At 38.2% G+C, this 13,758-nt stretch overlaps 1 protein-coding gene across 6 annotated transcripts in view; it reads right to left on the minus strand.

The window, feature by feature from the left end:
* LOC311044329 (uncharacterized protein) overlaps positions 1-13,758 on the minus strand; it is a 35,748-nt gene that overhangs the window by 2,175 nt on the left and 19,815 nt on the right. For 3 of the 6 annotated variants that reach the window (XM_084055823.1, XM_084055824.1, XM_084055821.1), the window contains 15 exons: positions 13,406-13,471; positions 13,229-13,276; positions 12,642-12,686; positions 12,006-12,107; positions 11,830-11,877; positions 11,243-11,287; positions 10,631-10,714; positions 10,455-10,502; positions 10,128-10,172; positions 9,494-9,559; positions 9,321-9,368; positions 8,403-8,447; positions 7,768-7,833; positions 6,810-7,022; positions 506-550 (listed from right to left, as the gene is read on the minus strand). In XM_084055823.1, coding sequence (XP_083911949.1) covers positions 506-550; positions 6,810-7,022; positions 7,768-7,833; positions 8,403-8,447; positions 9,321-9,368; positions 9,494-9,559; positions 10,128-10,172; positions 10,455-10,502; positions 10,631-10,714; positions 11,243-11,287; positions 11,830-11,877; positions 12,006-12,107; positions 12,642-12,686; positions 13,229-13,276; positions 13,406-13,471 — 1,014 coding nt within the window. The remainder of the gene's footprint in view (positions 1-505; positions 551-6,809; positions 7,023-7,767; positions 7,834-8,402; positions 8,448-9,320; positions 9,369-9,493; positions 9,560-10,127; positions 10,173-10,454; positions 10,503-10,630; positions 10,715-11,242; positions 11,288-11,829; positions 11,878-12,005; positions 12,108-12,641; positions 12,687-13,228; positions 13,277-13,405; positions 13,472-13,758) is intronic. The other 3 variants (XM_084055822.1, XM_084055825.1, XM_084055826.1) reach the window with 3 other exon arrangements.

Genomic DNA, 13,758 nt, shown 5'->3' on the forward strand with positions numbered 1-13,758 from the left:
TTCATTTGCTGCAACAGTAAACCTAATCTGGTTTACTATAAATGGTATATCATGCTTACATGAGAGAAATCATGACTGGAATACTACTACATTGGTGTGCATGTAAACACTGTCAATTTGTCTCTGTTATCTGTAAGCTTAGTTTCTGAAATAATCACAAAAGTAAAGGAGAACATTTTCAACAAATGTCTTACTTTGTCGCACTACAGGACCTATCCAGCATTATGTAATTCTACAGAGCACTGAGATGCATTGTTTTATCTCTAGTTAAGCAACAAGTTAGTTACTACTCCAATATGCTTTCTTACTAATTTTATCACACTTTGCATGACCGTTTAAGGATGCACTTTCTCCTTCACACATAATTGATTTACATAACAATTGTTTTAAACGGTGGTAGGCACACAGGACACATCAAGTGGGCAAGTAAAATTAAATAATAGAAATCATCATCGTCTTATTTGCATGAAAAATAAAATAACTTTTCAATTGGTTTGAAATGTACCTTTATTCTCGGCAGATGGCTTGTCCTCTATTGAAGCTGCTGACTCTAAATGATCAATGAAAAATATCAAATATTACATACTCACAAATAAAGATAAGATAATGATTATGTGAAACATACATTCTAAACTGTATGCTTTTACCCTTTTTCAAAGCCACGGGTTTGTCCTTCTATTTGAGCACCTCAGCGACTCAAACACAGTATCAAATAGAATACATTGAGCCATTCACTTGAGACATTCCACCAATCACATAATCACATGAAAAATCCTACTTTTCTTTGCGGTCGTAATTTTGAATGTCTCTGTTATCTGTAAGCTTAGGTTCTGAAATAATCACACAAGTAAAGGAGAACATTTTCAACAAATGTCTTACTTTGTCGTGATACAGGCCCTATTCAGCATTATGTCATTCTAGAGAGCAATGACATGCATTGCTTTATCTCTAGTTAAGCAACAAGTTAGTTACTACTCCAACAGATATGTTTCCAACAGATATGTTTGCATGCTTTCTTGTTATGTTATCACACTTTGCATGACCGTTTGAGTCATTATCATGTAGTGCATTTATACAATATTGCAATTTATAATTAGCAATATCACACATACAGTATGTCATAAACCTTTTTTTTCAACAGCTGCTTTAGGCTGTTCCTTGCCACTTGTGCTAGAAGAATATTATATTAAAGATTGTAACTTACTGTATGTAGAGAAGGATTGAAAAGAAAAGCTTGATTAACAATGAAAATGAGAGAAACTAAACATTCTTAGGAATCAATAACATCCTGCAGAAACAATAAGCAACAATGAGCTTAATGTTTTGTTAATATGAAAGGCATGTATTTATATTTGAACTGGGGACACAGTTCACATAGAGATACTGTGTACCGCTCACAACAAGCTTCTAGATCAGCTATTTTCATTCTATTTGTTTGCCCCTTTCTTATATTATTTGACAATTTGGCCAATGTTTGAACAATGTTTATAGTAGCCTATAGTTTGTTGATTACTTTTGATGCAGTAATGGTATTTTTCTTTTATTTCCGTCAATCTTTTTTTGCTATTTTTTTAGTTATTAAAAAAGGTCTTAAGAGTCCTTACATTTTTATTTCACTGTCATCTGGGGACCCCCCCAAAATCTTGTGGGGACCCCCTGGGGGTCCCGACCCACAGGTTGAGAACCACTGCTCTAGTCTATACAGAACAGGGTTTGAGTCTGTTTATGGATGCGTTGCTGACCTACTGTACTGTTGAACTACTATTTCAGAAAAACAAAACTGGATCAAATCTATAAACACCCATGAGCACAGGTCCATTTCTCCTCTCTTTTTAGTGGCCTTTGTAGAAGTCTAGAAAGTGTCAGACGCTTGCACCAAGAAACGGATTGTTTTAAACGGTAGTAGGCACACAGGATGTGTCAAGTGGTCGCAAAACCTGTTGATGGGTCGTTGCAAGTGGTTGAGTCAAATAGCATTTGTATGAAAATAAATAATAATTAAGCTTAACTGTTTTACCACCGCTAATCAGAATTACGCATGAGATTGCAATGACTTTACTTTGTCATACAAAAACATGGAAATAGTATGTAAATAAATAAATAAAATAAAGATGGAACATGTTATTTCCAGTGGACCCTGCCTTTTTTAAATCCTTGCTATTGACTAATTAATACAATATTTTTTTATTCAACTGAACAGAGCTGCCTTCTTTAAGTTCACCGCCTATTTCTTTCCATTGATGTCTACAAAGGAAAGGAACTTAAAGTCTTGTCCTGAAACTAAACTCTCTCAAAAGAGCACCTGTTCTCAGTTTGACATAATTACGGACCCATGCGGCGCTTCTTCATCTGTTATCAGAACATTTTTATTGTTGTTGCAGAATGTGCCACAGTTTGCAACCCTTGTATCCTTCTCTAGTTTGGGCATCTGTATCTCCGTTATTGGTTCTCACCTTCAGTTATTTTATAGAGATGCAAATTTGAATTAGGCTAGGTCTGTTAATGTAGTACTGTGGGTTTTATTTCATGGTATTGTCTTTTAATATACAACAAGGTCAAAAGTGGTAAATCTGTCATGCCTACAACTTTATAAGCTGAAGTGTTTAATCTGGACAAGAGCGATATACTGTATATGTGCCTGACTGGTTATGTTCAAGCAAGGTAGACCCATACACAACAGGGTCTAATCAGAACGGTCTCAAAAAGTCGGATTATTGGGTTTGTATGTTTTTTTTTTGTATTTTGTTTTTATCCTACTTTAGCAATATCCCATGTGTGAATCAAATTAACTAGAGGTCATTGTTTTGGAGTTTGTCTCAGACCCCGATGACACACAGGAGTAAAGCCAAGGAAAGAATGTATTTACTCTGCATCGTTACAGGTAGAGGTGGTTTTGGGGTAGCTGAAATGCATATATGAGAATGTTAACGTTTATTTGTCATTTATCATTTTGCATGGTACTCATGCGAAATTAATGGGGATGAATATTAAAGATGAAATTAAGTACTAAATATGTTCCTAAAAGACCACAGCTCCTTCCTGTTTGAACACAACATTAACTAATATTTGCCTGAATGAATAAGGATGTACTTCACACAAACTGGCCCTCATTTATCAACGCAACGTATAAACCGGCGTGTATTTTTCCATATATTCGGCCGTACACCGACGTCGAAGTCACATTTATCAACGCATCCTACACAGCTGATCCGAGCGTACACTTGGTCCCAGCGTTGATAAATGTCACGGCTGAAACCGAGCGTCATTTAAATAACACGCCCTTAAATATTCACAAAACGCCCGACTTCACGACATGAAGAACCAGAATACGACCAAAAAAAAACATGAAAAGCCAATAAGAAACAGTTTCCCCCGCTCGCCTCGCCACACACGGTCACACGCCTCTCTCTCACACACACACACACACACACACACACACACACACACACACACACACACACACACACACACACACACACACACACACACACACACACACACACACACACACACACACACACACACACACACACACACACACACACACACGCGCCCGCCCAACTTTGTCTTTCATGTAAACCGTAGCGTAGCGGTACATGAGATTCCGTGCCGCCACGTTAATATTGGAGCGTCAGGTTTATATCCTTAACCCAGCCAGGTTGTGTAGCCTACATAACTCTCTATGACATAACTCCATAACATAGGACAAGCTACTGTAAGTTTGTAGACCTCACTGTCAGTGAAAAGATGGTCGGGGCTCCCGAAAATTCTCTCGCAGTAGTGCTGCTGCGCTGAAAATAGCAGATCTGCAAGCTCTTGCAAGCTCACAACAGGTCGCAATGCGACCTGTTGTGAGCTTGTAGATATGCTATTTTCAAATAGCCAATACAGCCATGCAGATCTGCAAGCTTAACCGAATGACTGTTAAAGCAGTTTGTTTAAATGAGTTTATAAAATGATATATTTTCACAGCGATTATTTATTAGTGTAGATATACATTTATGAGTGCATTATGTGTCTAGTTGCCTGTCAGACAGTCAGACAATGCTGCTCCGCAGGTCTAGAATGGAGTAAACGGGTGCAGCCAAAGTCAACAACTGGTCTCGACCAGACGTGAAATTTCAGCCTACGGTAGGATGAAGCCCACGTCAGGATATATTGATAAATGCCGAAAGGTGCGGTGATCTCGCCATACGCCCATTATTTGGGCTGCACCGCGTTGATAAATGAGGGCCACTGTATCTACATAAAGGTGACTTCAGGACATTGACTGTAATGATATTCAATGGTTTCACTGTCTCCATAGCTGAATGTGGTTAAGCGTTACAATAAGAATATGTATTATAAACCAGGCTTAAAACCCATTCAGCAACATATTGTATTCCTGTCAATCTTGCTACCATAATTGACGGCCACAGTCATGGAGTGTACACGAGTGTATGTGCTCAATTGCCAAGCAGACACATGGCCCAACTAATTGCCAAGCAGACACATGGCCCAACTAACTCCACATTTTCCCCCAAAATTCCTCAATATTCTGCCTGTGACACCAGCTGCTTCGCATCCCATCACTGTACTTGCAGGATGTACAATTAATATCAAACGCATTATGCTCCAATACTTATGCAAATCACTTCGCCAACACAAAATTCACGTCCGGGTGTTTCTTTTCACCAGCCAATCACCTTTCACGTTGCCACGTCCGTTGCCACGTCGCGCTGACGTACGCTAAACAAGCGCTGCCGTGCGCACAATACAAACGAGCCCAAAGGCGCGCAAAAATAAGCCGACCATTGCTTAGACACAAAGTCAGACCTGGCAACGCAGCCTACGCCAATCATGTGTGAGAGATCTACAAGCTATGGGGCAGAGACGCCACCGTATCTTAGCAACAACTACAGCGCTCACTCTCATTGGTCGTGTCACGCTAAGAGCAGTCTCCAGACAATGGCATCGCAGACAGCTTGCTGTTACTGCTGTAGCCATCACAGGCAGTTGCAGCACGACGGACAGGGCGCTGTGATAGCTGCCATGTCGCTAACGCTAACGTGGTTGTCATGCCTGCAGCGGCTGTGCAATCACTTTGTCAACAATGCACGTTCGTGTGGTGAATGTCAATATTGCTGCTCAGTTCGTCCATTGTAGATGGTGTATGTTTGTGTGTGTCTTCGGGAGAACTATGTAGCTCCACAGCAACTACAGTAACTAACGTAATGGCAGGACCGCCCCGTGCAACGCATGTTAGGCTGCATTATGGTCATGTAGTAATTTCAGATAATTTCGCTCCGATTAGAGCAGTGCTTATCAACCCTTTCACGCCGCCCCCCCCAAATACACGTACTTGATCTGGGACCCCCCCATTCTGTTTGACTCCGTTCCACAAGTAAATATTGTGAAAATAGCCGATCTACAAGCTCGAAACGCCTCACGTTGAGAGGCTTTGTAAGCTTGTAGATCGGCTATTTTCTACATGATTGCCTCTTTCTTACATTCTTTGCCAATGTGGCCCATGTTTTCATAGTATAGTTTGTTGACTACTTCTGTTGCAGAAATGGCCATTTCCTTTACTTTCGTTTTTTTATTGTCTCCGCCAGGCCGAAAGGCATGGCGCAAGACTATGTTTCACCCCCTGTCCGTCCGTCTGTGATAGCTAATCTCTCACATCGTTGACTTGATCGCAGCAAAATAACAGCCCGATGTGGAGAGTCAGTGAGAGCTGGATAAACGAGGTAAAATGTGTCAAAAGGAGTCTGTACGGCTGTCGATAAATGAACACATGACGTCGGTGGGAGAGGAGATATTGTGTCTTTTGGACAAACAGCAGCGTGGTGCTGATGTTTGTTGTGTGAAGCAGCTTAATGTCAGAGTGTTTGTGTTGGAGCGCCTCAGTGCGGCTGCAGAGTTCATGTGCAACCTCTTCCAGAGAGACACAGAGACACTAGAAACTCTGCTGGGGAAAAAAAAAACTGCTGGGCATTGACTTTCATATGGACATTGATCTACACACTGCAGGTATATCTGCTACACACACAACATCAAACTACACACTGCAGGTATGATGCAGCGTTTGCATTACAGCCAGCATGCCAGCGTAGTTCCCATATGGTTTCAAGGTGGGCTAAACCATATGGACCCCATGTCAGCAATGTCAGCGGCATCCACTTCAGTCCCAACTGCGATGCCCATGCAGGCTATAAGTAGCTTCTACCTGGCCCTTAGGTGGGCCCCAACTAGCCATGTTTATGTGGGACCAAGGCGGGTCCTAACTGGGTTTGCCCATGCAGGCTTTAACTGGGTTCTACCTGGGCCCTAGGTGTACCCTAACCAACCACAGTGCAGTGCCCATCGCTCCAATTGTTGTGACGTCAGGGCTCTCAATACTGCACATTGGTGGAGGAGGAGGGGCCGCAGGGCGACCGCACACATCGCTGAACCAATGGTACTGTAGCCCACGGATGTTTCCTCTGGGGATTTACAATCTGCCCCTCTATGCCACATATCATCCGCACTACAGGGTCTTCACTGACCGAGCCACGGCCCCACTGACCCTCATGACGCTACGCCACTTATATGAGTTGCCAAGTGGCCGCGGGCGCAACGTGGGCGTGGCCGCGGGCTAGACGCGAGCCCCCGCGTAGCGGGGGCGAGCTTCTAGTCATCATAATGGAGAAATGCAAGGCATTATGATAGATGTAAAACCACTGAACAGCCTATGTTACTTCACTCATTTTGGGGTTCAAGGGTCATTAATGAATTACCCCCATACCAAAAACATTTCAGTTCAGCCACACATGAGAATTACATCTTACGTCTACAAATGAGACTGGGCTTCTCTGACCACTGTCGACCGTGCTCAATCTTCATGCACTTGATGCGGTCGGAGGTGCCTGGCTTCTTCGCGTAACCATCAATACATCTGTACTGGTAGTTGCCGCCAATCTGACAACAATTCACTGCTTCTGGAAGTTCAGCGGAATCCACCTTTGGTAACTCTGAGCAGAGACACGGGCAGTTGTCGTCGTCTGCAAACAAAGATTGGAGATTCTCAGGATACAATGGATTATTGCAACGAGTGGTCAAGTCAAATAAAATCATATCTTACTTTCATGAAAATCCTAATTAAGCTAATTGGCTTGCCCACCGCTAATCACAATACAATTACGATTACTTTTCTTTGGCCTACAAAAAAATGCCAATATGTACACCGAATATATAGTATACGAAAGAAATTGTGCAAAAATATATAATTGCCAATTTGCTTTAGGCTTTTCCTTGGAAACCACACATGCTACAGTATTACATTAATGATTGTTTAACTCCAACGCATAAAAGGAAAATGTTGAAAGGAATGCTTGATTAACAATAAAAGAGAAACAATTGTAAGAGGATTGTTCTGCCAACACAGTGTAGCATATATGCAACATAGATTACATATATGGCATATACAATAGGTAGGATTTAGGCTTTTAGCATAATCATAACTAGCTAATTTTTAGGAAACAAGCCAATTACTACATGTCCTCTCACTAATGTTGACAGTTTGTGTCATTACTGCATAGTGCATTTGTACAATTTTACTAAGTGTCATATACTTTTTTACTTTTCAACAGCTGCTTTAGACTTTTCCTTGGAAACCACAGGTGCTAGAATATTATATTAACGAGTGAGTAAACCTGATTGCATACAGTTAAGTAATGATGTCAGATAGACCTGATTAACAAGGAAAATAAAAAAATAATTAAGAATCAACAGCCTGCTGAAACAAACCTTTTGCTGGAGCCACTGGTTGGTCCCCCTCATTAGGAACCTTAGGCTCCTTAGGAACCTTAGGCTCTAAAGACATAAAATCAACAAATGGTGAGTTCATTTGCTGCAACAGTAAGCCTAATCTGGTTTACTATAAATGGTATATCATGCTTACATGAGAGAAATCATGACTAGAATAGCTACTACATTGGTGTGCATGTAAACACTGTCAATTTGTCTCTGTTATCTGTAAGCTTAGTTTCTGAAATAATCACAGAAGTAAAGGAGAACATTTTCAACAAATGTCTTACTTTGTCGCACTACAGGCCCTATCCAGCATTATGTAATTCTACAGAGCACTGAGATGCATTGTTTTATCTCTAGTTAAGCAACAAGTTAGTTACTACTCCAATATGCTTTCTTACTAATGTTATCACACTTTGCATGACCGTTTAAGGATGCACTTTCTCCTTCACACATAATTGATTTACATAACAATTGTTTTAAACGGTGGTAGGCACACAGGACACATCAAGTGGGCGCAAAACCTGTTGATGGGTTTGAGTGGTCGAGCCAAATAGAATTAAATAATAAAAATCATCATCGTCTTATTCGCATGACAAATAAAATAACGTTTCAATTGGTTTGAAATGTACCTTTATTCTCGGCAGATGGCTTGTCCTCTATTGAAGCTGCTGGCTCTAAATGATCAATGAAAAATATCAAATATTACATACTCACAAATAAAGATAAGATAATGATTATGTGAAACATACATTCTAAACTGTATGCTTTTACCCTTTTTCAAAGCCACAGGTTTTTCCTTCTCTTTGAGCACCTCAGCGACTCAAACACAGTATCAAATAGAATACATTGAGCTATTCACTTGAGACATTCTACCAATCACATAATCACATGAAAAATTCTACTTTTCTTTGCTGTCGTAATTTTGAATGTCTCTGTTATCTGTAAGCTTAGGTTCTGAAATAATCACACAAGTAAAGGAGAACATTTTCAACGAATGTCTTACTTTGTCGTGCTACAGGCCCTATTCAGCATTATGTCATTCTAGAGAGCACTGAGATGCATTGCTTTATCTCTAGTTAAGCAACAAGTTAGTTACTACTCCAATATGCTTTCTTACTAATGTTATCACGCTTTACAATATTGCAATTTATAATTAGCAATATCACACTTATGTCATAAAGATAGTTTTCTTTTCAACAGCTGCTTTAGGCTTTTCCTTGGAAACCACACATGCTACAGTATTACATAAATGGTTGTTTAACTCCAACACATAAAAGGAAAATGTTGAAAGAAATGCTTGATTAACAATAAAAGAGAAACAATTGTAAGAGGGTTGTGTTGCCAACACAGTGTAGCATATAATATAGATGACATATATGGCATATACAATAGGTAGGATTTAGGCTTTTAGCATAATCATAACTAGCTAATTGTTAGGAAACAAGCCAATTACTACATTTCTTCTCACCAATGTTGACAGTTTGTGTCATTACTGCAAAGTGCATTTGTACAATTTTACTAAATATCACACGTGTCATATACTTTACCCTTCTTTTCAACAGCTGCTTTAGACTTTTCCTTGGAAACCACAGGTGCTAGAATATTATATTAACGAGTGAGTAAACCTGATTGCATACAGTTAAGTAATGATGTCAGATACACCTGATTAACAAGTAAAAATAAAAACATTTTTAAGAATCAACATCCTGCTGAAACAAACCTTTTGCTGGAGCCACTGGTTGGTCCTCCTCATTAGGAACCTTAGGCTCCTTAGGAACCTTAGGCTCTAAAGACATAAAATCAACAAATGGTCAGTTCATTTGCTGCAACAGTAAGCCTAATCTGGTTTACTATAAATGGTATATCATGCTTACATGAGAGAAATCATGACTGGAATACTACTACATTGGTGTGCATGTAAACACTGTCAATTTGTCTCTGTTATCTGTAAGCTTAGTTTCTGAAATAATCACACAAGTAAAGGAGAACATTTTCAACAAATGTCTTACTTTGTCGCACTACAGGCCCTATCCAGCATTATGTAATTCTACAGAGCACTGAGATGCATTGTTTTATCTCTAGTTAAGCAACAAGTTAGTTACTACTCCAATATGCTTTCTTACTAATGTTATCACACTTTGCATGACCGTTTAAGGATGCACTTTCTCCTTCACACATAATTGATTTACATAACACTTGTTTTAAACGGTGGTAGGCACACAGGGCACATCAAGTGGGCGCAAAACCTGTTGATGGGTTTGAGTGGTCGAGTCAAATAAAATTAAATAATAAAAATCATCATCGTCTTATTTGCATGAAAAATAAAATAACGTTTCAATTGGTTTGAAATGTACCTTTATTCTCGGCAGATGGCTTGTCCTCTATTGAAGCTTCTGGCTCTAAATGATGAATGAAAAATATCAAATATTACATACTCAAAAATAAAGATAAGTTAATGATTATGTGAAATATACATTCTAAATTGTATGCTTTTACCCTTTTTCGTACTAATGTTATCACACTTTACAATATTGCAATTTATAATTAGCAATATCACACTTATGTCATAAAGATTTTTTCTTTTCAACAGCTGCTTTGGGCTTTTCCTTGGAAACCACACATGCTACAGTATTACATAAATGTACAATTTTACTAAATATCACATGTGTCATATACTTTACCCTTCTTTTCAACAGCTGCTTTAGACTTTTCCTTGGAAACCACAGGTGCTAGAATATTATATTAACGACGAGTGAGTAAACCTGATTGCATACAGTTAAGTAATGATGTCAGATACACCTGATTAACAAGGAAAAATAAAAACATTTTTAAGAATCAACATCCTGCTGAAACAAACCTTTTGCTGGAGCCATTGGTTGGTCCTCCTCATTAGGAATCTTAGGCTCGTTAGGAACCTTAGGCTCCTTAGGAACCTTAAGCTCTAAAGACATAAAATCAACAAATGGTCAGTTCATTTGCTGCAACAGTAAGCCTAAACTGGTTTACTATAAATGGTATATCATGCTTACATGAGAGAAATCATGACTGGAATACTACTACATTGGTGTGCATTTAAACACTGTCAATTTGTCGTAAAGGAGAACATTTTCAACAAATGTCTTACTTTGTCACACTACAGGCCCTATCCAGCATTATGTAATTCTACAGAGCACTGAGATGCATTGTTTTATCTCTAGTTAAGCAACAAGTTAGTTACTACTCCAATATGCTTTCTTACTAATGTTATCACACTTTGCATGACCGTTTAAGGATGCACTTTCTCCTTCACACATAATTGATTTACATAACACTTGTTTTAAACGGTGGTAGGCACACAGGGCACATCAAGTGGGCGCAAAACCTGTTGATGGGTTTGAGTGGTCGAGTCAAATAAAATTAAATAATAAAAATCATCATCGTCTTATTTGCATGAAAAATAAAATAACGTTTCAATTGGTTTGAAATGTACCTTTATTCTCGGCAGATGGCTTGTCCTCTATTGAAGCTTCTGGCTCTAAATGATGAATGAAAAATATCAAATATTACATACTCACAAATAAAGATAAGTTAATGATTATGTGAAACATACATTCTAAATTGTATGCTTATACCCTTTTTCGTACTAATGTTATCAAACTTTACAATATTGCAATTTATAATTAGCAATATCACACTTATGTCATAAAGATCTTTTCTTTTCAAAAGCTGCTTTAGGCTTTTCCTTGGAAACCACACATGCTACAGTATTACATAAATGATTGTTTAACTCCAACGCATAAAAGGAAAATGTTGAAAGAAATGCTTGATTAACAATAAAAGAGAAACAATTGTAAGAGGGTTGTGTTGCCAACACAGTGTAGTATATATGCAATATAGATGACATATATGGCATATACAATAGGTAGGATTTAGGCTTTTAGCATAATCATAACTAGCTAATTGTTAGGAAACAAGCCAATTACTACATGTCTTCTCACTAATGTTGACAGTTTGTGTCATTACTGCAAAGTGCATTTGTACAATTTTACTAAATATCACACGTGTCATATACTTTACCCTTCTTTTCAACAGCTGCTTTAGACTTTTCCTTGGAAACCACAGGTGCTAGAATATTATATTAACGGCGAGTGAGTAAACCTGATTGCATACAGTTAAGTAATGATGTCAGATACACCTGATTAACAAGGAAAAATAAAAACATTTTTAAGAATCAACATCCTGCTGAAACAAACCTTTTGCTGGAGCCATTGGTTGGTCCTCCTCATTAGGAATCTTAGGCTCCTTAGGAACCTTAGTCTCCTTAGGAACCTTAGGCTCCTTAGGAACCTTAAGCTCTAAAGACATGAAATCAACAAATGGTCAGTTCATTTGCTGCAACAGTAAGCCTAAACTGGTTTACTATAAATGGTATATCATGCTTACATGAGAGAAATCATGACTGGAATAGTACTACATTGGTGTGCATTTAAACACTGTCAATTTGTCGTAAAGAACATGCCTCCCATTTTCAACAAATGTCTTACTTTGTCGCACTACAGGCCCTATCCAGCATTATGTAATTCTACAGAGCACTGAGATGCATTGTTTTATCTCTAGTTAAGCAACAAGTTAGTTACTACTCCAATATGCTTTCTTACTAATGTTATCACACTTTGCATGACCGTTTAAGGATACACTTTCTCCTTCTCACATAATTGATTTACATAACAATTGTTTTAAACGGTGGTAGGCACACAGGGCACATCAAGCGGGCGCAAAACCTGTTGATGGGTTTGAGTTGTCGAGTCAAATAAAATTAAATAATAAAAATCATCATCGTCTTATTTGCATGAAAAATAAAATAACGTTTCAATTGGTTTGAAATGTACCTTTATTCTCGGCAGATGGCTTGTCCTCTATTGAAGCTTCTGGCTCTAAATGATGAATGAAAAATATCAAATATTACATACTCACAAATAAAGATAAGTTAATGATTATGTGAAACATACATTCTAAATTGTATGCTTATACCCTTTTTCGTACTAATGTTATCAAACTTTACAATATTGCAATTTATAATTAGCAATATCACAATTATGTCATAAAGATTTTTTCTTTTCAAAAGCTGCTTTAGGCTTTTCCTTGGAAACCACACATGCTACAGTATTACATAAATGATTGTTTAACTCCAACGCATAAAAGGAAAATGTTGAAAGAAATGCTTGATTAACAATAAAAGAGAAACAATTGTAAGAGGGTTGTGTTGCCAACACAGTGTAGTATATATGCAATATAGATGACATATATGGCATATACAATAGGTAGGATTTAGGCTTTTAGCATAATCATAACTAGCTAATTGTTAGGAAACAAGCCAATTACTACATGTCTTCTCACTAATGTTGACAGTTTGTGTCATTACTGCAAAGTGCATTTGTACAATTTTACTAAATATCACATGTGTCATATACTTTACCCTTCTTTTCAACAGCTGCTTTAGACTTTTCCTTGGAAACCACAGGTGCTAGAATATTATATTAACGGCGAGTGAGTAAACCTGATTGCATACAGTTAAGTAATGATGTCATATACACCTGATTAACAAGGACATTTTTTTTTTTTTTTAAAGAATCAACATCCTGCTGAAACAAACCTTTTGCTGGAGCCAGTGGTTGGTCCTCCTCATTAGGAACCTTAGGCTCCTTAGGAACCTTAGGCTCTAAAGACATTAAATCAACAAATGGTCAGTTCATTTGCTGCAACAGTAAGCCTAAACTGTAGGGGTGTGCCGATACACTAATTTCACGAAACGATACGATACGATATTTGGCTCACAACTTCGATACGATTTCGATACGATACGATACGCACTTTTTTTTATTATGAAAATAAATGGGGGAGAAAAAAAGGAAATGCAAACAAATAATTCTGTTTTTGCATTATTCAGACATGCAAACTTGTAGCTTTTCAGCCGTTTTGAATCCAAATAGGGCAATAGTGTGACAC

The sequence above is a fragment of the Gymnoscopelus microlampas genome (genome assembly GCF_963454915.1).
Source record: "Gymnoscopelus microlampas genome assembly, chromosome: 4".
NCBI classification, from domain to species: domain Eukaryota; kingdom Metazoa; phylum Chordata; class Actinopteri; order Myctophiformes; family Myctophidae; genus Gymnoscopelus; species Gymnoscopelus microlampas.